Genomic DNA, 24,959 nt, shown 5'->3' with positions numbered 1-24,959 from the left:
TAACCATCTTTTCACCCTCGAATCCTATTCCTCTGAGTTATCATGGCATGTAGATGACCCTGGATATTCTCAAATATTATACCAGTGCAAGCTGGAAAGAGCTTAGTGACCTACTCTGTTGTTTGAAGATCAGCACAGCAAAACTCATAAAGGTTCACAATTCTGGCTAGCTATAGGACAAGGAATGTTTTGGTGAAAGCAATCTGCTAAGACCTACCTACTAAGCCAAAGATAAATTTAACATAAATTAGTGAAAGGAATACCTACAGATCCATGAAGCATTCAGATAAGAATATTTTAGAATATTAAGGGTATGGAAGATGGCAGAGGGAAAGTAGTAATCTCTCAGAACTCATGACACAATCACTCCAAAAAACCTCCAAATAATACCAGAACACAATTCCTGGAGCAGCAGAACCCACAAAAGCATGGGCTGAGATCATTTTCCAGCCAAAGGCAGCTTAGAAGGTCAGCAAGAGGGGGCTGCTGTGTCTGGGTGGGAGTGGAGCCCAACTCCACAGTCACAGTGACACAGATCCAGTCCCAGGAAGGTTGCACCAGAGAAACAGACCCCTGGAACCTCTGAATCAGCTGCAGCGCCAGCATCTTCTGGGACTAAGCTCATGGTCTGGTGAGAGGGCTGAACAGTTTGCCAGGGGGAGATTACAGGGGTCTCTGCTGGTGCTGAAGCAGAACTTGGGTGTTTCACCCCTGTTGGGAACCAGGAAATAGGCTTGAGTGGCCGTGGCCCAAGTGGGGGAATTATTAAGGGAATGGAAACCTTATTTGGATGCTTCCAGGCAAACTGGTCAAATTCTAAAGCAAGACTGTTTCCAAGAGAAGATAAATATCACATCAATGACAAAAAAACTTGATCATTTTGATGATTTTTCAGGGAATAAAGTCAAACCACATAGATTTAGGAAACAACTCTTTCTAAACAGAGTTCATTTTCTTTACACTAAACACATGGGGTGAAGAAAAGGGGAGTGAAAATTCCACCTAAGATTTACCTTCAGATGTTACAGGTCAGACTAAAATAGGTAAATCATAAAAATCAAGTCCAATAGGCCTTGTACTTTATTCTGTGTCCTTATTGCTTGGTGACAGTTTAGCAAATTCACCCACAAATAACCAAACTAAACCAAACCAAACCTGTACATGCCTCAGCAAATGGAAATGTCATTTGTCATTTATTATTTTCTGAAAATCAGTACTATTAGTCAAAGTCATATAAGTTCCTCAGTGTTATTTTTAATAATTAATTAATGGAAGGAAAGTAGGGCCAAATCACCACCTCCCTGGGCCTTAGTTTCCCTACCTGTAAAATGAAGGGTGTTAGAATAGTTGTTCTCTAAGGTACCTCTCAGCTCTTGCTCATTTCTAAATTTTCAAAGCCTAATTTAATCATTGCCTGAAGGTTCTGAATAATTTAAAACTAATAAGCATATTTTTCAAAATGAAATTAAAAATATGGTTAGCCTACAATTACTTTCAAAGAAAATGAAAATTTATATAAATAATTTCACAAACCTGAATCTTCTGATAGTCTGACCACTATCTCCATTACAGTCAAGAAATCTTCCTCATTATTACTGAAGTCCCGGAAGACATCCAACAGTCCTCTAGCAATAATCTGTCTAGGGAGGTAATAAAATAGCTCAACACCATAAATGGACAAAGGTTCAGTCTGACATAAATATTTATCAAGTAAACTAAAGACAAAGGAAAGAATAAATACTATTTTTTAAAAAGATACTTTAATCTCAATTAAACAATCTGTTTTACTTTTCTAAATGCTAAAAAGAAATCCATTTAGCAATCCTCATTATCTAAACACAATTAAATTCTTCCACTTTTTATTTCCTAATCTTACTAGGTAGTTAAAACTTAGTAAAACAACCACAAGAAAATACACAATTGAACAAAAATGTGTAAAGGAGAAACTAAACACAATAAAATAAAATTGTGCATTCCCTCTGCACATACCCCCAATTCCCTGTCCCCACAATCCTGTGAGATTCTTACCGGTTAAAGATGTTATCACTAAAGGCATACTTTTCCAATCGAGCTAGTGGAGTCAAATTATCTTGTCCCGGAATGTCCAAGAAGGCAGTTATCCTCATGCTATCACAATCTGGCCCATAATCTTCAAACCCAACTTAAAGGGAAAGGGAAACAAAAAAAACAAAAACAAAACCAAAACAACATTTGTTTATCAATCATATAAGAAAATATAGGCAGTATGGTCAAGTGAAAAAGTGAAAAGAGCCCTCACCATGTAGTCAGGATGACCCTGGACAAGTCCCACAATGGCAGCAGCTGTGGACACCCCAGCATACCCTCTTCTCCCTAGGCTTTCATGATGTTGCTAGTTCTTTATACCTATCTGACCTGCCCATAATCATCCTACTCCTCTGACTTAACAAGTGTGTGCTGCCTCCCCGCCAGGTTTTGTTGTGGTCTCTTGTTTATAACAGCTCCTTTGTTGATTTCATCTACTCTTATCATCTTACAAATCTGAAAAGTCCAGTCTCAATCTCTCTCTTGAACACCAATCCTACATTGCCAAATGCCTGCTTAACATCTCTACCTACATGTCCCAGTTATGTCTCAAATTTAAGAAGTTCAAAACTGAATTTGCTTTTTCTCTAAACCTATTCCTCAGAACTTTCCCTAGGCCTGCAAGAGAAAGGTATCATCCATGACTCCTCATTTTTTCCCATTGCCCCAGAGCCAATCATTTGTTAAGGCTCATCACTTCAAACTTCATAACATCTCTTGTATATTATTCCTTTTTTCTTCTGACATTGCAACCACCCTGATGCAGGCCCTCTTCACCAGCTGAGGCCTGGAATATTACAAGAGCCTGCTGATTGGTCTGCCTGATGGTCTCTCCCACTTCAATTGTCCTTCACTTAGCTGTCAAATTGATCATCCTAAACCACATCACACATTCAGTAAACTCTAGTGGCTCCCTATAACCTCCGAGATAAAATAGGAAATCCTCTTTTTGTTTTTTAAAGTGCTTTATACATCATCTGGCCCCTTTCCTACCTTTCCAGTCTGCTTATACCTTCCCTTCTCCCGACATATTTTGTAATCCAGTGGCATTGGTTTACTTCCTTGAACAAGACACTCCATCTCCTGACTCCAAATCATTTGCATTGGCTATCCCCCATGCCTCCTCATCTCTACCTCTAAGCTTCCCTGGCTGTTTCAAGTCTCAACTAAAGTTCCACCTTCTCAACAAAAAAGCCTTTTGGAGTCTGCCTTAATCATTGAGCCTTCCCTATGAGACTACTCCCAGTTTATCCATTTATCCTGGGTGTCTACTTACTTGTATACAGCTGCTTGTGTATTGTTTCCCACATTAGACTATGGGTCCCTTGGGGGCAAGAACTGTTTTGTGTTTGTATAGCCTTCCTTTGTATCCCCAGTATTTAGCACAGTGGCTGGCACGTGATAGGCACTTAATGCTAAATGACTGACTGGTACCACTATCCTTCCCAGGTATGGAGGTTGGAAACCTTAGAATCATCCTTGATCTTCCCCTTATCCCTCAACTCCCATATCCAATCAGCTGCTAAGTCTTACAGGTTCTATCTCTTTTCATTCTTGCACCTACCCCTTGCTGTTCACATAACCTTTTATCTTATTCTATTTCAGGCTTTGTTAGATAAGTACACGAGTTTCATAACTGGTCTACCTCCACTCATGCTCCACAACAATTCATCTTCCACATAACTGCCAAACTGATGTTCCTACAATTCAGATCTGACCATGGTACCATACACCCCACGCCCTCCCACCTAACAATCTTCAGTGGTTCCCTGTAGCCTCTAGGATTTAAAATACAACATCTTAAGCCAAGCACTGAAAGCCCTCCACAATAGGCCTCCCACCAATCTTCCCTCTCTTTTACATATCACTCCCCTTTATGCATTGTTTATTAACTCAAATTTCCTTGCTAACTTTTTCTTGTGGGCTATATTCCATCTATCTCCCATCTCTGAGTCTTTGTACAAGATGGCTTCCACATCCCGAATAAACTCCTTCCTAACTTGTACGTGGAGAAGACTTAGCTTCCTCTACGGCATAGCTCAAGTACCAACTCCTACAGAAGGTCTTTTATTCCCTAGTTATTAGAACTCTTTTCTTCTTGAAATTACTTCAGATTGTTTTGCATGTACTTTTTATTTACTTACTTGTGAACATTTTATCATTCCAATAAAATATAAGCTCCATGAGAACAAGAACTGTTTTTGTACCCCAGCAAAAAGCACAGTGCCTTGCACATAGTAGGCACTAAATTATATTTTGAATTGAAGCACTCTAAGCCTTCAATTCTTCATCTATAAAGTGGGATTGTTATGATGAGAAAAATGCCTTCTAGGTATAAAAGGATGACAGATCTAGAGCCGAAAGGATCTTAGAAATTTAACTTCAGTAGTTCTTTTTCACTTTCTGAGAATCCCAGTCCTTAACCCTAAGGATTCATCTAATTCACATTTCATTCCTATCTTCTAGAATAAATGCAAAGTTTATGTCTATACTAAGACCTGTATGTGAAGTTAAATAATGTGAGATAACTACAGCATAACTTTGGTTGACTAATAATACTATGTTCAAATACATTTAAAACTTTGGAGAAAAGAGACACGGAATTTAAAAAAAAAAGGTTTACTCTTGAAGAAGTCTGTGGAAGGAAGTTAAGATTGAAAGGGTACAGAATTCATCACAGAAACCATTAAGAAAGAAGAAGGGTCTGGGGAGCAATTTAGAACTATGTATGCCTAAAAGGATATGGGACTATGCATACCCTTTGACCCAGTAAAACCATTACTAGGTCTGTATCCCAAAGATATCATAAAAAAAGTGAAAAGGACCCACATGTACAAAAATATTTACAGCAGCTCTCTTTGTGGTGCCAAAGAATTGGAAATCAAGGGGATGCCCATCAATTGGGAAATAGCTGAACAAGTTGAGGTATATGAATACAATGGAATTCTATTGTGCTGTAAGAAATGACAAGCAGGCAGATTTCAGAAAAACCTGCAAAGACTTAAGTGGACTGATGCTGAGTGAAGTGAGAAGAACCAGAAGAACACTGTACACAGTAACAGGAACATTGTGTGTTGATCAACTGTGATAGACTTGGCTCTTCTCAATAGTGCAAGACAATTCCAAAGGAAAATGCTTTCCACATCCAGGGGGAAAAAAAAAAAGAATCTGAATGTAGATTGAACCATACTATTTCTTTTTGTTTGTTTGTTTTTTGCTGAGATTTTTTCCTTTTGTTCTGATTTTTCTTTCACAACATGACTAATGCGAAAATACGTTTAATGTGATTGTACATATATAACCTATATTGGATTGTTTTCTGTCTTGGGGAGAGGGGAGGAAAGTGAAGAAGGGAGAAAAATTTGCAACTCAGAATCATAAAAACAAATGTTGGGGGATAAAAGGAAAACACGGTCAAGTGAACGTGGTTGCCAACAGAAACACCCATTTCTAAAGAGTTACGGGGATTTGCAGAGATCAAGGGTAAAAAAACAAAAACAAATAGTATGCTCTTTCCCCAAATTTTTGTTTCTGATATGTAAGAGAAACTGTGGTTAAGGGGAAAAAATGATTTGGCTTAGACTTGATTTTAGAGAACTTTTAATTAGAGAACTTATTGGATATAGAAACTCTGCTGATGCAGATTAGCAACTGTATATAGTCTTTCTTTTGTAACGATTGGAATAACGCCACCTGCTGGATACTTACTGTAGAAGAGTTCTGCCCATGAAAGGAAGGTCTTTGAGGGCAAGACCAGGAGTCAGGAAGTGACGCGGGCTAGTGGGAGGAGGAAGGAAGAGACTGGCACTCAGTCTCGGGCTCTTTCCTGAGGACGCTGGTGGAGAGCCGAGCTAGAAATGTGCTCTCCCTTTAATAGATAGGAATCTAGGCCTTTCTCTCTCTCTTTACCAAATTCTTATTCTCCTTAATAAATGCTTAAAGGTCTAACTCTTGCTAAAGCTTATAATTTATTGGCGACCACTCATTAGATATTTTAGACAGTTTAGCTAGAATTTTAGCCCTTAACACTTTAGAGTTTTAGAGAATTGTGTGGGGCACAGAAAGGTTAAATACGTTGTTCGGATATTAAGCCTTGTTTAGGACTTTATTCTCTAAGTCAATCTGTCTCTAAGTGGAAGCAACATGGAGACAAATTGCATATCTTCATTTTGGAAGAGGTACCACCAGCCAATTTCTTCATCCATATTCTCACAGCACCTCCTCCTGATTTGATTCAACTCCCACATTAGTTCTTTTCTACTAGAAACCATCTCTCTGAATCAATATTGATCTCTCATTTGGGTTATTCGCTGCTAAGAAAACCCCAAATAAGTCAGGAAAAGTTGAACGTGAATAATAAACAAAACAATAACAAAACAATCAGTATTCAAAATGTTAAATAATATGCCATAAAGACAAGTAGTTGATATTATTGCCTAGAACTGGAATTTTGCTATATCCTCTTAGACTATGTGTTCCTTGAGAGCTGGCAATCTTTTGCCTTTCTTTGCATCCCTAGTGTTTAAGTATAGTGCCTGGTACATGGTAGGTGCTTAGTAAATGCTTGCTGACATCACCAAACTTAATTTGTCCAGTCACAACACATTCTTATACACAAACTGAACTGAAACGCACTTGCCTGAGCTTCAGACTTAATCTTTGGGAATACTGCTTCAATCTGCCTGCCTATGATCTAACTAATGTGGACTGACTGCTCTCCCCTTTCAATGTAACACTTTGGGCAGCCTGTCTCCCTAGACCTGAACTCTATGGTGATTCTCAGTTGGCCCCTCCTGTGTTCTATATTTAGGTGTTTAGGTGTTTTTCCTCAATCTTTTTTTCTTAAAGACATTAGCAACCAAATGATTGTAGGATTTAAAGTTGCAAGGGACATGAGAGTAGATCATCTATTCCAAACCCCTACTGCCCAACACCCCTCATCTAAAAGATGAAGAAATTGAGTTTCAAAGAGGTTCAGTCACAGAGAAAGTAAGTAGCAAAGGTAAAATTTGTATTAAAAAGCACACATATTTCTTAAAAGACCTAAGAAGGATTTGGTTTGTGATAAATCCAGTCATCTTTCCAGTCTCTCAAGAAGATAGTTCTGCTTGGAAGAAAGTGTAGCTATAAAGCATAAAATAAACTGGCAATCTAACTTATAAATTAGTTCTTTGTTTATTTTACTTTAAAGCTTTGATTAGTGCAATTCATTCACCAGGACCTGATTACTCTTTGGATAAGAGGAGAAAATTGTCTGAGCCTGCATGCCTAAGAATCAAACCATATGCCCTGGGGAGGCAACCAAGGCACAACACACTACAAAGTACCAATCATACCATTTCGATACTAAAGAAACTTTACCTCTACCTCCCAAATGATTCATTTTTGAGATCTGCAGTGAGATGGAGCTTCTTTGATTAAAGGGTATATAAATCAATACTCACCTGAGCCTTCTATATCCAGTAGATGCCAGACCATGCTTCATGCTATGTATCCATCCACCAGAACACTAGGGCTTAGCCACCCTAGCTAACTTGTCCTGCTATAAGTAGTGCCTACACTATCCCCCACCCCCAATTTCAGTCAGTCAGTCAATAAACATTTATTAAGCACCTACTATGTGCCAGGCACTATGTTAAGCACTGGGGCTACAAAGAAAGGCAAATGACAATGCCTGCTCTCAAGGAGGTTACAGTCAAATGGGAGAGACATGTCAACAACTATGTGTAAACTATATTCAGTATAAAAATTTATAAAAATAAATCAGCAGAAGGAAGGTTCTAGAATTAAAGAACATCAGTAAAGACTTCTTACAGAAGGTGGGATTAAGATGGGACTGGAAGAAAGTCTAGTGAACAAATTGGTTTTATCTCTGCTATTGCAAAGAGCATGACAATCTACTGTCCTAAGGTTCTGCTCACAATCCCTGTAACTGCCTAAACCAGGTTCTTAAAATTTTTTGTATTACCCACATCCATGAAGTCTACAGACGCCTTCTTGGATTATATGCATAAAATACATATGATTACAAGGAAAAGCAATTAAGTTGAAATTGTTTTTTTTAAAACACACACATATATACAAATATATATTTAAATAATATATGCAGTCTGGGTTATGAATCTCTGGCCTAGATCAAAGCTCCCTTCCTTGGCATGAAAGTCATCCACTACCATATGCATTATATTCCTAAGTAGAATATAAATTCCTTGAGAAGAGGGGCTGTCTTACTTTTGTATTTGTATCCCCACTGCCTAGAACACTTAATAAATGCTCAATGAGTTGAAATAGAAATTAATAGATCATACACTGTTGATTATCAAATCGAATCCCTTCATTTCATAGATGAAGAAACTGAGGCTCAGAGAGGTTTTAACTTGTATGTTACACAGTAATGGCAGAGCTGGGGCTAGAACTATGGCCTTCAGATTCCATATGCAGTAAACACTTTACCATACCATGGAGTCCCTCTCATACTATTTTTGCCTCATAAAAAAATAAGAAATCTCTATCTTGGAAAAGACAATTGCGGAGAAAACATGTTCAGTCAGACATCAAGCAGATATTAAGTACCTGCTCCATGCCAGGCATTATCAAGCATTGGAGATACACACGCAGAGGCAAAAACAGTTCTTGGTCTTTAGGAGCTCATAATCTAATGGGGAGCTTATAATCTAATTGATGCTAAAAAAAAATTATTCCAAATAACTTTTTTTGTACACTGTTTATCAGTTGATAATAATATTAAAACATCTGAGTGACCTGTTTAACAAATGAGATTACAATTATGCCCAAAGGGCGATAAAGCTGTGCATACCCCTTGACCCAGCAATACTACTTTTGGGTCTTTTTCCCAAAGAAATCATGGAAAGGGGAAAGGGACCCACATGTACAAAAATATTTGTAGCTGCTCTTTACGTGGTGGCAAGGAATTGGAAGTTGAGGGGGTGCCCATCAATTGGGGAATGGCTGGACAAGTTGTGGTATATGAATACAATGGAATACTATTGTGCTGTAAGAAATGATGAGCAGGAGGAGTTCAGAGAAACCTGGAGAGTCTTGCGTGAGCTGATGATGAGTGAGATGAGCAGAACCAGAAGAACACTGTACACAGTATCATCAACACTGAGTGTTGATCTACTGTGATGGTCTATATTCTTCTCACCAATGCAATGGCACAGAAGAGTTCCAGGGAACTCGTGATAGAAGAGGATCTCCAAATCCAGGGGAAAAAAAAAAAAGAACTGCGGAGTATAGATGCTGAATGAACCATACTATTTCTTTTGGTTTTGATGCTGTTGTTTTTTTCTATTTTGAGGTTTTTCATCATTGCTCTGATTTTTTCTCTTATAACATGACTAATGCAGAAATATGTTTAATGTTATTATGTGTGTGTATATATATATATATGTGTATATATATATATATATGTATATATATATATAACCTATATCAGATTACCTGCTGTCTAGGGGAGGGAGGGAGAAAAATCTGAAATTGTAAAGCTTGTATAAACAAAAGTTGAGAACTATCTTTACATGTAACAAAAAATAAAATAAAATACTTTATTAATTAAAAAAAACCAAATGAGATTACAGAATAATATTTTACAAATTTATACTGACAAGTGTGTCTAAATTAGTGAAAAAAATCGATTATAAAATATTTTGAAAGAAATGTAATTATTTACAAGGAACTATAATTAGGCTAGCTAAGACTTATCTAGTGGTTAAGGCATCAATATAAATATTGGCCTCTATTTACATTTTATTTATCTTATTTGTATGCAGTGAAATATGTTTCTTCTTGGTATGGTCCAGTTATTTTGTTCTATTCTACTTCATGGGTAGAGTATACCTTTAATTCTAGTCAACTCCCTTGTGAATCATAAATTATGATTAGATAAGCAAAAATCTTTCATCTATACAAGAAAAAAAACCCCACATTTCTTAATGTCATTGTCATATACAATGGATAGTACTCACCCCACCCCACCCCCAAAGTACTTAAAAACAATTTATCTTATATAGGTTATTTTCATAGCACAAACGTAGACCACAGGCCAGGTGAGTTGAAAGGAACTTTAGAGCTACAGATTCTAATCCCCTCTTTTTACAGATGAAGAAAAATGACTTGAACAAAGTAATATACACATGAATTTCCTGATCCCCTGAATTCTCTACTATAGCATAAGATACCATATCCTATCAGAATTGTCATATGTTCTCAAAGTCAAGTCCAATTTAATGAAATTCTTCTATAATTAAACCTTCTTTACTAGGCAGTATAAATTGTGGGGTTTTGTTGTTGTTGTACTTTTTTTAAAAATAAAAATACATAGGTTCCTACTACAGTTTAAATAGAAGGAAGTTTGTTTGTTTGTTTTTTAAATCACATTCTTTAAAAGTGAATAAAGCCCTGGAGCAGTTAGGTAGAGCCTTGGATAAAGCATCTACCCTGGATTCAGGAGGACCTGAATTCAAATGAAGCCTCAGACACTTGACACTAGCTGTGTGACCAGGGGCAAGTCATTTAACCCCCATTGCCCCCATCAAAAACAAACAAACAAACAAACAAAAGTGAATAAAGCCCAAATTAGACTCAATGACATTAAGATTTTTTAATAAATAGTTAGAATAATTTCGGAGTAAAATATAAAATGTCTGAAAATTTTATTCTAGCTTTTAGCAGCATCTCACGAATTATGAAATTTGACAGGAACAATGTCTACGTAAGCAGCCCTTGTATATATCCAAAAAAAGAAATAATTTCAAATTATGATCTGCTGGAGAAGTTAACACTTTGCAAAATACTGAAGAATTTAAAGTTCTACTATTCTAAAAGAGTGTTATCAATAAAACAATGGTAAATATAAGCTAAATGTCTTCTCAGAATATATATTTTTGGGCACTACCGAATAGTTACTCTGAGATACTAGTAAATTAATGCCATATGGATACATTTGCATTTTAGGGAAAAAAGTAGAAGTAAAAGATAAATTTCAGTTTATATGCTCTATACAATCAGATTTTTTTTTCTGTATTAGTCATTTAGTTCACTCTTGTGATTTTATCAGTGAGATATTACCAGCATGGAAACTCTTTCCCCCCAATACAAGGTGACATTAGTTTGTGACTTCCAGTCTTAGAGAGTTGCTCAGGGCATTGCGAGGTTAACTGAGTTGTGTCACAGAGTCAGGATATGACAGAGGCAAGACTTGGACCCAGATTTTCCTGAATCCAAGGCCAGCTCTCTATCCATCCACTATCACAGGTTTGCTCTCATTTATTGCCTACATGTGCTTAAAAGAAAAAAAAAACAACAACTTTGGAATGAAAACTTAATATAATTCAGCTAAGTCTAGTTTATTTAGGAAAAGTCATTTCTATTAATACTATCAAGATCTCTTTTTCACAACAGAGTACAAAAGAAAAACTTTTTAAAGATTCTCTCTGGTGGAGAGTTAGTCTCTCCTCTAATACTTGTTGAGCACCAGCATATATACATTTTCAAAGTCATTATCACAATAAAGTTAATAAGCTAGTTTATACAGGCATCATTAACTCACTTCCTATCACTTCCTAGAAATAATCAGAACACAGCAAGGAACAGGGGCAAAACTTGAAGCACCAAGAACTGATATTTAACATATTTCCTAAGAATCAATCATACCTTTGATCAGCACTGTCCCCCATCTAATACACATACCTTCCCACCATGTTTTCCCTCAGCTGTGTGACCAATATTCCCCTGCCTCTGTTGCATCACAGTTAACAGCTATCATTACCCATACCTCTAGGAGGATCACTCAAAGAAAACCCAGTTCAAAGGAGCATTAGAACTGAGTTCCATCACTATCAAATAACATAATGATTTTAAACATTAGCCATTTACATTTACTGGGTTTGAGGGTACCAGAAAATGCAATTAGCCTACCAAAAAGACTCTAATTCAATTAAGTTTCTATCGATTATCAATGAATAATGGCCTCTGGTATTAATATCTTGTCTTTCTAATGTTTATTGTGAGGGCATTTCCCACTTTCTTGGGTGCTGTACTGGTAACACATTGAGGAGCTTCAGAGTCACTATTTCAAGCAAAAGGCCACATCTAATCTGTGGTCAGCTTCATCAACAGCAAATGATTGCCAATAATCATGTGCATCCTTAACTCCTCACTCACAATCACCCCACATATCCAATCTGTTGCCAAGTAATGCTGTTTCTACCTTCACAACATCTTTCACCTATGTCCCCTTCTCTACATTCACCCAGTTGCCATCTTGTGAAGGCACTTATCACCTTACTTCTAAACTACTGCAATAGCCTTCTGCTTAGTCTCTCTGCCTTCCTCAAGTCTCTCTCTACTATAAGACATCTTCTACTCAGCTGCCAAAGTGATTTTCCTAAAGTTCAGCTCTATGTTATCCCTGCCATTTAATGAACTTCAGGGACTCCCGATTACCTCCAACATCAAATATAAAATCTACCTTTTGGCTTTTAAACCTTTTCACAAGTTGGCCCTTTCCTACCTTTCCGGGTTGCTTACACCTGACTTGTCTCCATATACTGTGCAATGGATAGACATGGGCCTCCTCGCTCTTTCATGCATAAGACGCTCCTTGCAACTCCATCTCTCCATTCCATTCCTTTTTATCTGCTGTTCCCTGTGCTTGGAATATTTTCTCTTTTAACCTCCTCCTCTTATCTTTCCCCAAGACTCAGCTCAAATCCCATCTATTTTGCCTTCCCTTAAAGAGGGCTTTCCATTTACAATGGATATAGGTTATATGTATATAGTTGCTTCCAATTGGTCTCTCCCATTAGAATGTTTGTTCCTTAATGACAGGAACTGTATTTTTGCCTTTTTCACTTTCCTCAATGCCTGGCACATAGTAAGCCCATAATAAATGCTTGATGATGATGATGAATTGCTCTTCTCAAATATTTTACAAATCAAAAAGCTCTATCGGAAAAACAAAGCTCTGGATCCTAAAACTATAAACGGGCCTGCTAAGCTGGCTCATTACATAGTTTTAAAAAATGTCTTATTGGAGCAGCTAGGTGGTACAGTGCATAGAGCACTACTCCTGGAGTAAAGAGGATCTGAGTTCAAATTCAGTTTCAGCTTACTAGTTGTGTGATCCTGGGCAAATCCCTTAACCCCAACTGCCACCAAAGAAAAGAAAGGAAGAAAGAGAATGTCTATCAATATACATGAACTAATGAGCATATATAAGCATATTAACGTGTATGTTATTGTTACATCTCTTATGACTCCTCACTCTCTCCTACTCCCCCACAACCCAATCTTTTGCTAATGTCTTTTTACCTTTATAAAATCTCTTACATACAGTTCCTTGTCGGTTCTGAAACTGTCACCTCATTACCTCAACCTGGACTATTTTAATAAGCTATTGCTGGGTCTCCCTATTCCACTCCACTCCCTACTGATTTATGAAAGTGACTTCCTAAAGCAGAGACTGAACATGTCATGTTCTCATCCCCCACTCAATAAACTCCAGTCACTCCCTAGCACCTCCAGAATCAAATAGAAAATCCTGTTTGGCATTCGAAGCCTTTGATAAGTTGTTCTTTGCCTACCTTTTCAGTCTTCTTGGATTTTACATTCCCCCATATACTTAGTAGTCCAGTGACACTGACCTACATTCTGTTCCTCACTCAAGACACTCATCTCCTGACTGCTTTTTCCCTAGTGACTACTGACCAGACCTCCTTTGCCCTACCACCAAGCTATGCTTGTAACACTCTCCCTCTTCATCTCCAAACCCTGAGTTCTTTCAAGTCTTAGAATCCCACCTTCTATCAGAAGCCTTTCCCAATCCCTCTGAAATCTATAGCTGTTGATTATTTCCAATCTTTCCTGTTTGTAGCTTGTTTGTGCACTGTACACTGCTGTTGGTATGCTGTCTACCCACTAGATTGGGAGTTCCTTGTGATCAGGGGCTGTCTTCCACCTTTCTTTGTCTTTCTGGCACACAGAGTACTTAATAAATGTGTACTCACTGATTTTATGTTATCTAGTTATCTACATGTTTTCTCTCCAGAACTGGTTTTTCTTGAAGGCCAGAAATGTTTTTACTTTTCCTCAGTGCATCAAGCATTTCCTGGCACATGTTAAGTAAGTACTTAAATGCTTGCTGATAAATTGAGAATCTCCTATTTTCTTCACATTAAAAAAAAGGGATGCTAAAGAGTATACTTTAGTTGGCTACATAGAGTCAGAAGTTGATCTTCTCAGTGCTCTGCTACTGAATTAACATTTAACTGGTTTCTAAATTCCTATCCAACTCTAAATCCTATTTGAACCTATAAGAAACAACAATGCTTTTGATAATCTACTTACTTGTTTTATCAAAGAATTCTAAGAATTAACCTAATTTAAGTCCATTTAGACAAAATGTGTTATTCAAAGTACAAGTTAGAATAGCAAAAAAGACAGGGTACCTCATATCAACACAAGGCTCAGAAGTTCTATTAATGCAACAAAAATAATAGAAACAAAGGCATGCTATTTTTTAAAAATCCTCACTATCTTCTTATTTATTCCCCCCAAATAATTAAGAGATTAAACAACAATGGTCTAACTAATAATTGCTACATTATTGACTAAGTGCAGCCACTAAGTTGAGTAGCTAGACTATAATTAAGCTTCAAATTAGAAAGTGAAATGAGTAAGAAGGTATTAAACCCATAACAGAAATCATCCAAGGAGAGAACACTAATCCCCTACCTACAAGGAAGGGTAGAGGTGTAAGGTACAATGTGGCATGTTATTTACAAAGAGTATTTTCATCAACAATACTTTCTCTGAATGATCAAAATATTTACTATTACCAATTCTGATAATCATTCTTTTTTCTTTTTTTTTTTTTTTTTGGTGGAACAATGAGGGTTAAGTGATTTGTCCATGGTCACACAACTAGTAAGTGCCAAGTGTCTGAAGCCAGATTTGAACTCAGGTCCTCCTGAATCCAGGTCCAGTGCTAAAGCACCATTGTGCCACCTAGCTGCCCCTCTGATAATCATTCTTTTTTTTTTTTTTGCATGGGGCAATGAGGGTTAAGTGACTTGCCCAGGGTCACACAGCTAGTAAGTGTCAAGTGTTTGAGGCTGGATTTGAACTCGGGTCCTCTTGAATTCAGGGCTGGTGCTTTATCCACTGTACTACTTAGCTGCCCCAGTCTGATAATCATTCTTACACTAAAATTCTATAGAAGAAATGCCACATTGGTAAGACCAATTAAAATACATCAAGCTCAAAATTCTGCCTCTGATATAGTACGAAGGAGCATTTTGTAGATGAACAAAGATGTGGTCCATAGTATCTCCCTCAAAAGGTTAAGAATATGCTTCTGGCTTCCCTCATAAACTATGAATTTTTCTAACTACTTAATGAACCAATTAATATTTTCATCATATATAATCTCTTCAGCTATGAGTTCCAAATGGTCATCGTTCACTTTCGAAAGGCACAAAGCTTCTGAAGACTTTGCCTGTAATGATAACTACATCTAAATAGTAATATGCTCTATTCAAAGTACCATTTATAACAATGACTGTCAATGTTCAGAGACAAAAATTTACTTCTTCAGGGAAATACATGTAAAAAGGCAAACTTGAACCCAAGTCTTCTGAGACTTCAAGTTCAGTGTTCTTTCTTCAATACCACTCCTGCCTCTCACAGTATGTAAAATGATAATATTAAACTAAATGACCTTTAAAATATCTTCTAGTTCTAAAGATATGTGAATTAAGTTCTGATCTTTTTAGTCAATAGAATCATGATAGGCTATGAAGGCAAATTAGCAGAGGCTTAATCTATAACCCCGATCTTTTAAGGCTGATACCCTTAATAAGAGGGCTAATAAGTTCTCCCTTAGGATGATTTTGGTATCAAATTTAAGGGCAAAATAGACCTGTGGAATGGTCTAGTATAAATCATTTAACTCTCTCTTATGCCCCTATAGAAGCTGCTTTAAAAGTTTTCGTTCCAAGAATGAAATTTGAGAGTTGAAAAGGACCTCAGTTATCTAATCCAAACCATACATGAAAGGAATCACCCACTATTAATGTTCCCAACAAGTGGTTAATAACCAGCCTCTTCTTGAAGACCTCCAACCAGGGAGGACCCATCACCTCTTGAGGCAGTCCATTCCAATTTTTGACAGTTCTAAATGGCAAAAGGTTTTTCCTGACATCAAGTCTAAATTTGCCTCTTTGTAAAATCTGCCCATTGCTCCCAATCCCACCCTTTGAAGCCAAACAGAGCAAGTCAAATCTCTCCTCCAAACCAAAGCTTCTTACACTGTGGATGTCCGCCCTATATGGAGTCACATAACTGAATAGGGGGGGAGGGGGGGTTGTGAAAAAATCTGACAACAGTAAAAGGTTATGTATACCTATTTTATATACCTATATACCCTGGGCCATGTAAAAATTTCTCCAGTGAAAAGGGGTCCCAAGTGGAAAAAGTTCAAAATATTAGAAGAAAGCTATCATGTTTCCCTCTTAGTTTTTCTCAGAACTCAAGGACCTTCACCATCCTGGTTATTTTCTGGATACTCTCCAGCTTGTCTTTCTTAAACCACTCCATAATGTCTTTCTTAAAAGGAGGTACCCAATTAAGCACAATAATCCAAATGAGGTGTGAGGAGGGCAAAGTATGGGGAACTTTTTCTATGTCTAGAAGCTATGCTTCTCAATGCAGCCCAAGACTACATTAGGTCTTTTGGCTTCTACAACAAACTACTGACTCATATTGTGCATTCAATCCATGAAAACTGCTAGCTCTTTTTCAAAATAACTAAATATATAAGCATGCGCCCTCCATCCTGTACTTGTTGATATCTTTGAACCCAAGTGTAAAACTTATATTTATTTTCATTTGATTTTATCTAATTAGATTTAGACCAGTGCTCTAGCATGTCAAGATCTTTTGGGGTCCTTACTTTCATTCACTGTGTTGTTATCTTTCCCAGCTTTGTGTCACCTGCAAATTTGATGAGCATACTACTCATGTCAATTATCCAAGTAATTGATAAAAAAGTTAAACAGCTCAGAGTCAAGTCCAGATCCCTGGGGTACTCTACCACGGACCTCCTGCCATGATCACAATGATCCATAAATTGCTCTTTGAATCTAGCCATCAAATGAGTTCTGAATCTAATTAAATCCTTTTAATCCATCTCTATAAGAAAAGCATAAGATACTTTATAAAAAAAAAACTTTGCTAAAATTTAGGTAAACTACAACATGCATTCCTCTCTATGACTGATTTAACAACTCCACTTATTAATATTTGTCTCTTGTTATCTTTTTTCATAGAGTTCCCAGAGTAGCAAAGGACAGCGATCATAGAATCACAAATAGCCCTACAGTTTTCAACTCTAATAATAATCCAGCTGACCTAAAGTTTCCAAGTTTTACTTATTCTACATCCACAACAACTTTTGTACCTATTACATTCTCTTCTTTCACATGGCTACCCCTCTAGCTGAGGCCCTGATTATCTACTGCAAGGGACTCTCTACCACCAGTCTTTTGTCTCTGTTTCATCCTCCAAAAAGCTCCCAAATTGATATCCCTAAAGCATAGATAACACTATGTTACACCCCTGTTCAAGAAGCTGCACTTGCTCCCTATTGCTTCTAGGATAAAATATAAACTTTGACATTTAAAGCCCTTTGTCATCTGACTAGTGGTTTCAAATCATAAATAAGGATCCCTGGGGTTGTATATTAATTTAGACAACCACATATTAACATTATAATATTTCTCTATTACATTTGGGGGGGGGGCAATAAGGGTTAAGTGACTTGCCCAGGATCACATAGCTAGTGTCAAGTATCTGAGGCTGGATTTGAACTCAGGTCTTCCTGAATCCAGGGCTGGTGCTTTATCCACTGTGCCACCTGGCTGCTCCCTATTACATTTTGGTTTTGGGGTCTTTTTTTAGTGAGGCAATTGGGGTTAAGTGACTTGCCCAGGGTCACACAGCTAGTAAGTGTTAAGTGTCTGAGGCCAGCTTTGAACTCAGGTCCTCCTGACTCCAGGGCCGGTGCCCTATCTACTTCGCCACCTAGCTGCCCCCTCCCTATTACATTTTAATATGGTTCAGGAACACTTGAGAGTGTTGCAGATGCATGTTTTACACTTCTGCTCTAGTCTATATTTCTAGACAGATTTCACATCACCTGCCCCATGCATTTTACATTTCAAACAAACTGGTTTCCTTGCTGTTCCCCTACGTGTAGTAGTTTGAGTTTCCCACCTCCAAGCCTTTACATTCCACCTGCCCCAAACCTGTGAGGCAGCAGTCTTTTGGAATTCCTAGCTCCTTGCAAGGCTCAAGTAAAGTGCTACCTTTACACACAAAGTCTTCACTGATAAGACTTTGGGGGACCACTACCCCCACCTAGGTCTTAATTGCTATCCAGCAATTACTTTATATTTACTTCACATATATTTTATACTTAATTATCAGTTTAAGAGTTGGTCCCCCCAAAACCCCATAGAATGTGACCAACTTAAAGGCAGGACCTGTTTTGTTTTTGTCTTTGTATTTCCAGCACCAGGTACATAACAGAGGATTAATAAAAGCTTGCTAAATTAAAATAAACATCAGCAATGTAACTCTTGTTATCCAAGCTGTTCTATGTAGCAAAATTTTTAAATGTGTCTCTTTAAAAAAAAAATAGGAAAGAAAAAGATAAATTAATCTCTGTCGTGAATTGTATAAACAGCATGTCATATGGTATCTTCATATTATGGTTCTTTATCTGCTAAAGATGACCATTACTATCTCAGTACATGGCTATGGCTGCTCTGTGGCCAGCTCAATCCACGAGCACCAACAGTCCTTTCCACACTATTTAACTTCTTTGATTTGTGGCTGTAGTCACTAATTCCAAAGCCTGGGATTATTTATAACTCAGCCTACTGGTCAACAGGAAACATATACTCAAGTTACCTGAGATCTAAGAACTTGGAGGCTTTCAGTAGTTTCACAGATGACAGTATCCCTGTCTATTATATCTCCAAATTACATGCTATCTGGAGGGTGGAGGGGAGAGGGAGGGAAACAAGGATCATGGGGGGGACTTGTGTTGTTGTTCAGTCATGTCCGACTCCTTGTGACCGCATGGACTTAACAATCCAGGCCCTTCTATCCTCCACTATCCCTTGAAGTCTGTCCAAACTCATGTTCATTGCTTCCATGACATTATCTATCTCACCCTCTGTCATTCCCTTTTCTTTTTGCCTTCAATCTTTCCCAACAACAGGATCTTTTCCAATGAGTCTGGTCTTCTCATTATTAGCAAAGTATTTAAGTACTACACATAGGGAGACTAACTAGACTCTAATAAGTTATACAATGTTACTCTGAATATGCTAATACTTCTAAAATTAAGTGTTTCAAAGAAAAACAAGTAGCCCTTTTTATTTTGTTTTCCTCCTGCTTCAAAACTAAAAAGATTTTCATTTTAGCTCATAATGTTAAAAGCCTAACAAACAAAATTAATTCTACTGACTGACAATCTTGGCAGAGACAACAAAAATTTTTTAATTATGGAACAGAAACTCCTTCCATGACCAATCACTCACCCTTTCCTATCAAGAATAAGAAATTGGCACCATAAGAAATAATTTACATTTTTTTTCTCAGTTAGCTGAGTTAAGCCATTTTGGTTTTCTGAGTGAAGAAGATTTCTCTTCCCAGCACTTTTCTTAAAATAGCCTTTATCTGTGATGAAAAGAGTCCATTTAAAGCTGTTTTTAAAACAAATGGATAATTTCAGGAAATCGTCAACATCTGTTTTACTTGTGGAATTAAAAAAAAATTGTGCAAAAAAGTAATAGGAAGAAAATGGAAAATTTGACTTCCTATAATACTTTGGTCACTGATGTCTTCATTCTGCTAGAAGATGGCATGCCTCTTGCAGGGGGAAGGAAAAAAATGAAATGAGGAAAGATTAAATGGTTAGCCCAGAGTTGTCACTAAGTCAGAGTTAGGGTGTAGAACTCAGAACTCTTGACTAAACACAGCTAATATTAACTAATCCCTGCTGCTTCATTTGATCAGAATATTCAAGGGTTTTAAACAAATGAAACATTAGATTTGGATACCATTTTTATGTTCTTCATTTATTCCAGTTCAATAGATTTAGAAAATATGTAGGCTCTGCTCTTGTTCAAACTGGTTTCCTAAATGGGTTGAAAAATAAAAAACTTATTTAATTCAACTTTCAGGGGAAAAAAGTGGTAATTCAGCTCAGGGTTTGAATTAGCATAGTTCATTATTGTTCTTGGTTAACAGTGCAGTTCAAGTTCTTAAAATGAATAAAACAGAATCACAGAATTTACAGCTAGAAAAGCCCTAAAAGTTCATCTAATCTAGAGGGGTCACAGACCATGCTGCCCACAAAACTCTCTAGTGAAGCCTGAACCAAATGTAACTGGGAAATATTTAACAAAATAAAATACAACAACAACAACAAAATAATTAATTTGGGATTTTTTAAGTCAATATGTGGCCAATAGCGATCTATTTCTATTTGGGTTGATACCACTGATTTAATCCAACACTCATTTTACAATGAGGAAAAAAAGGCCCAAAAGAGATGAAACGGCTTGCTCATGTTTATACAGATAATATGTAGCAGTGTGTAGACTCAAACTCAGATCCTCTACCTATAAATTGTGGGAACTGAGTGAACAACTCTGACTTCATCTTGTAACTCAATTCTGGATTAAACTCAGTTCCCTTTCTATTCAATTATGGGTCTAGTCCAATTTATGTCTTGTGAGAAAACTTTATTCAATTAAGAGAATTCTAAGAAAACTCTATTAAACCGTTTGAAATTACCTCTGTGTGGCTAAGTTGCACTACCTTTACCTGTTGCTTAGAGACCCTTAACTAAGGCCCTAGGTTATGCTGACCAAAAACCCAGTCAGATCCAAAGATTGGTGCAAGTTTTCTCATGATTATACATCTCAAACATATGTCTTATCTGAAAACTGGTCCTATACTGGTCAGTGTTACTATTTCCTTGTTTCTTTGACTGAATACAGATACGTCATGGGGAATGAGGTACTTCTTTTTCTGATTTCAGGAATAGCACCTGCTCACTCTCTCCCCTCCCAACTCTTGAAACTCATTCATCCTCTTCCCAATTTGGAAAGCCCCTACCTAATCTTTCCTCCAATCAGAAATCAGATTACCTAATCTTGTATCCTGATTTACAGCCTGTTAATTTTAATACATAAAAATCTGTCCCCCTCTGTATCTGAGGTCCAATGCTAAGGTGAGAAGGCTTAGTCCCTATTTGTTAATCAATTGGGATGCATCGCTTAATAAATAGGTATCTTCAGAAACCTGAACCTTTATTTCTTCAGTTATTTCAGACTTCATCCATTACAAAATTCAATTCTCTTTTCACCATTCCACCATAAGTTCTATCTTTTGCCTTCTTTTCTTTCTATACTCTCTATACTATGCCCCACTCTTCCCTTCCCCATGATCTCATTCACTCCTATGGTTTCAACTGTCCTATCTATGAAGATGAATCCAAAATTTTTACCTCAACCTTCAATTTCTCTACAGAGGTTCAGAATTCTAATTGCTGCTAAGTCAGTCAATAAACATTTATTAAGCTCCTACTATGTGCCAGGCATTGTGCTAAGCACTGGGATATAAAGAAAGGTAAAAGACAGTCCTTACTCTCAAGGACTTCAGTCTAATGGAAAACATGCAAACAAATACATATAAACAAGCTAGATAGAGGATATATAAGAAATAATCAAGAGAGGGAAGGAATCAGAATGAAGAGGGGTTGGGAAAGGCTTCCTATAGAAAGTGAGACTTTAGCTAGGACTTGAAGCAAGCCAGGAGTTGGAGATGAGGAGAGAAAGCATTCTAGGCAGGGGGACAGCCAGAGAAAATACCCAGAGAGGGAACTTGTTCAAGGAAGAGCAAGGAGGCTAGTGTCATTGGGTTAAGGAGTATGTAGAGAGGAGGTAGCTAGGTGGTGCAGTGGATAAAGCACCAGCCCTGGAGTCAGGAGGACCTGAGTTCAAATTCGACCTCAGACACTTGACACTTACTAGCTGTGTGACCCTGGGCAAGTCATTTAACCCTCATTGCCCCGACCAAAAAAAAAAAAAAAAAGGAGTATGTAGGGGAGTGGTAGTGGTGATGGAAGAGGGACTATGCTGGACTATGAATGGTCTGAATGCCAGAGGATTTTGTATTTGATACTGGAGGTGCTTGGGAGCCACTGGAGTTTTCTAAGTAAGAGGGTGACATGGTTGGATCTGTACTTTAGGAAAACCACTTTGGTGGCTGAATACACAATAAACTGGAGTAAGGAGAGACCTCTGGAAGGCAGGTCAAACCTCCAGGCTATTGAAACAGTCCAGGTGGAGGAGATGTGGGCCTTTACCAGTGATGGCAGTATCAGAGGAGAGAGAAGGGGGCATATTTGAGAAAGGTTGTAAAGGTGAAATCGACAGCCTCTGGCAACAGAAGAGGGCTAAGCAACTGCAAGGAGTTGAGGATGATACCTGGGTAGTAAGCCAAAGAGAGTAGGAAGATGAGGGTGCTTTTGACTGTAATAGCCAAGTTTGAAATGGGTGGGGAGGGTTGGTTGAAAGATAGTAAGTTCAGCTTTAGACATGATGAATTTACAGTATCTAGTGGACATCCAGGTGCAGATGTCTAACAGGCAGTTGTAGATACAATTCTAGAGCTCTGCAGAGAAGTTAGCCTTGGATAAATAGATTTGAGAATTATCAGCACAGAGATAATTGAATTCATGAGAGCTGATGAGATAACCAAATAAAGTTGTATAAAGTATCAGGAAGAGGGCCCAGAAGAGAGCCCAAGAATGGGAAACAGTCAGTGCAATTGTTTAGAGCTGGGAGATGGAGTGTCTTGTGTGAAGAACAGCATGCAGTCCAGTGTCACTGGACTAAAGAATACGTGGGGGAGTGTAAGATGTAAGAAGAACGGAGAGGTAGGAAAGGGACAGGTTAGGAAGCGTTTTGAATACCACACAGAGGTTTTTATATTTTATTCTGGATGTGACAGGGAGCCACCAGAGTTTATTTAGGGATGGGTGGAAGTGACATGACCAGTCCTGAGCTTTATTTAGCTGAGTAGAAGACTTCCTGGAGCATGGAGAGGCTTCTGGCAAGTCCTACCGAATGAGTTGCTGACACCTCAAACTCAATCAGCCTAAAAAGTCCTCCCTTTCCTCAAATCCTCTATTTCTGCTGATGTCAACACTCCCATTCATTCCATGCTCATAACCACAAGGTATCTTTGACTCTTCTTCATCAGTCCCTACCTACATCTAATCATTTGTCAAGTACAACTGATTCTACATCTACAGCATCTCTGAATGTGATCTCCTTTCCAGAGTCATTAAAACTACTGTCATCTCTTTCTGTCTAAACTATAGTAATTGCCTTCTGTTTTTCCTAACTTCAATCTATTTCTTATTCAAAGTCTTTGAAATCAATGATCATAGTCTTCATAATGCAACACTTTGATCACATCTTTTGAGAACTCTAATTAGCTCAAAACAGAATATCAAATGAAATTTTCTAATCTTGATTCAAGGTCTTCCACAAGGTGACTCCAACCTTTGTTTTCAGTCTTTTGTCACACTACTTCCTTTCATGTACTCCATGTTCCAGCCTAAAAGAACTACTTGGTCTTTCTCCCATTCTCAACCTAGACTCTTCTCTGTCTGCTTCTTTGTTCCTACCACTGTTACCAGAATCAGAGATGGAAAGTCGATTTGTTGGAGCAGAAACACACCAGTGACTACAAAATAGTTCCAAGAAGGCACAGACTTGATCCTTTTCTGAGACTGCCTGTAAGCAAAACATCAAAGCTATGAGAACCAAGGCCTCTGGACTGGTATAACTGAACTTGCCCTTACACTGTGGCTACAGAGCTAATTTTGCTGAAATGAGAGGAGAGCCAGGGTAGAAGGCTGTGTGATAGAAGAGGAGAGTTCTGGGTATCTCACTACCTGAATGGCTTTCCCTACATATCTGTGATCTCTGCGTTGCTCCTACTTTGGAAAAGTTTGGGCGAAGTTCCATTTGTGGGAAGCACTTGTGTTCTTAATTATGAAAGACATCAAGGGGCTGAGCAATGATGACAATGTAACAAGGTGGGTGCCGACAACATCTTTAAAAACACCCTCTGGTCTTCCTTGTTTGTTTTTTTTCCAAGCACACCTAGTGTTAGAGACTGAGGGCTCCTAACATCAACCCTCCCATTTCCAGATGTTTTGGCTGCTCTAGTCCAGTCCCCTCCCTAATGTTGCCTTCTCCACGAACACTTCTTTTCCTGCTCCAATTGAAAATAATTTTTCTCATCACATTTCTCACAATACTTTGCTTGGACCTCTACTGCACACTTAATATAGCTTCCCTTCTGTATCAATCATTTATCTGTGTATATGTCTTTACATGTTCCTTATTACACTGTGTCATCAATTATAGTTCTTTACATATAGTAGGCACTGTCTGTTGAATAACAGAATGAAGAACCAACCACCTGGAATGGCTAAAACACTAGTTCAGGGAAGAAAGCTTCTCGTCATTTGTAAAAAGTCGTGGAATTCGGGGCAGCTGGATGGCGCACCGGCCCTGGAGTCAGGAGTACCTGAGTTCAAGTCTGGCCTCAGACACTTGACACTTACTAGCTGTGTGACCCTAGGCAAGTCACTTAACCCCAATTGCCTCACTAAAAAAAAAAAAAAAAAAACCAAAAAAAAAAAAAGTCGTGGAATGGAAATTCAACATAGATTTAACAAATCTATTTAGGATTCTTTATTTTCTTGTTTTTTAAATTCA

The 24,959-nt window shown here is 37.8% G+C and overlaps 1 protein-coding gene across 2 annotated transcripts in view; it reads right to left on the bottom strand.

Annotated features, from left to right (window-relative positions):
• Window positions 1-24,959, bottom strand: part of LOC122741424 (serine/threonine-protein phosphatase 4 regulatory subunit 1-like) — a 65,034-nt gene that overhangs the window by 36,621 nt on the left and 3,454 nt on the right. The window contains exons 1-3 of one of the 2 annotated variants that reach the window (XM_043984889.1): window positions 2,279-2,705; window positions 2,029-2,161; window positions 1,534-1,640 (exon numbers count right to left, since the gene is read on the bottom strand). In XM_043984889.1, coding sequence (XP_043840824.1) covers window positions 1,534-1,640; window positions 2,029-2,126 — 205 coding nt within the window. In that variant the 5' untranslated portion in view covers window positions 2,127-2,161; window positions 2,279-2,705. Of the gene's footprint in view, window positions 1-1,533; window positions 1,641-2,028; window positions 2,162-2,278; window positions 2,706-24,959 lie in introns of those variants that run through there. The other variant, XM_043984888.1, reaches the window with a different exon arrangement.

This window comes from Dromiciops gliroides, chromosome 2, assembly GCF_019393635.1.
Source record: "Dromiciops gliroides isolate mDroGli1 chromosome 2, mDroGli1.pri, whole genome shotgun sequence".
Taxonomy (NCBI): Eukaryota; Metazoa; Chordata; class Mammalia; order Microbiotheria; family Microbiotheriidae; genus Dromiciops; species Dromiciops gliroides.
Note: the sequence above shows the minus strand (reverse complement) of the source record. Positions and strands in the feature narration are given on the sequence as shown.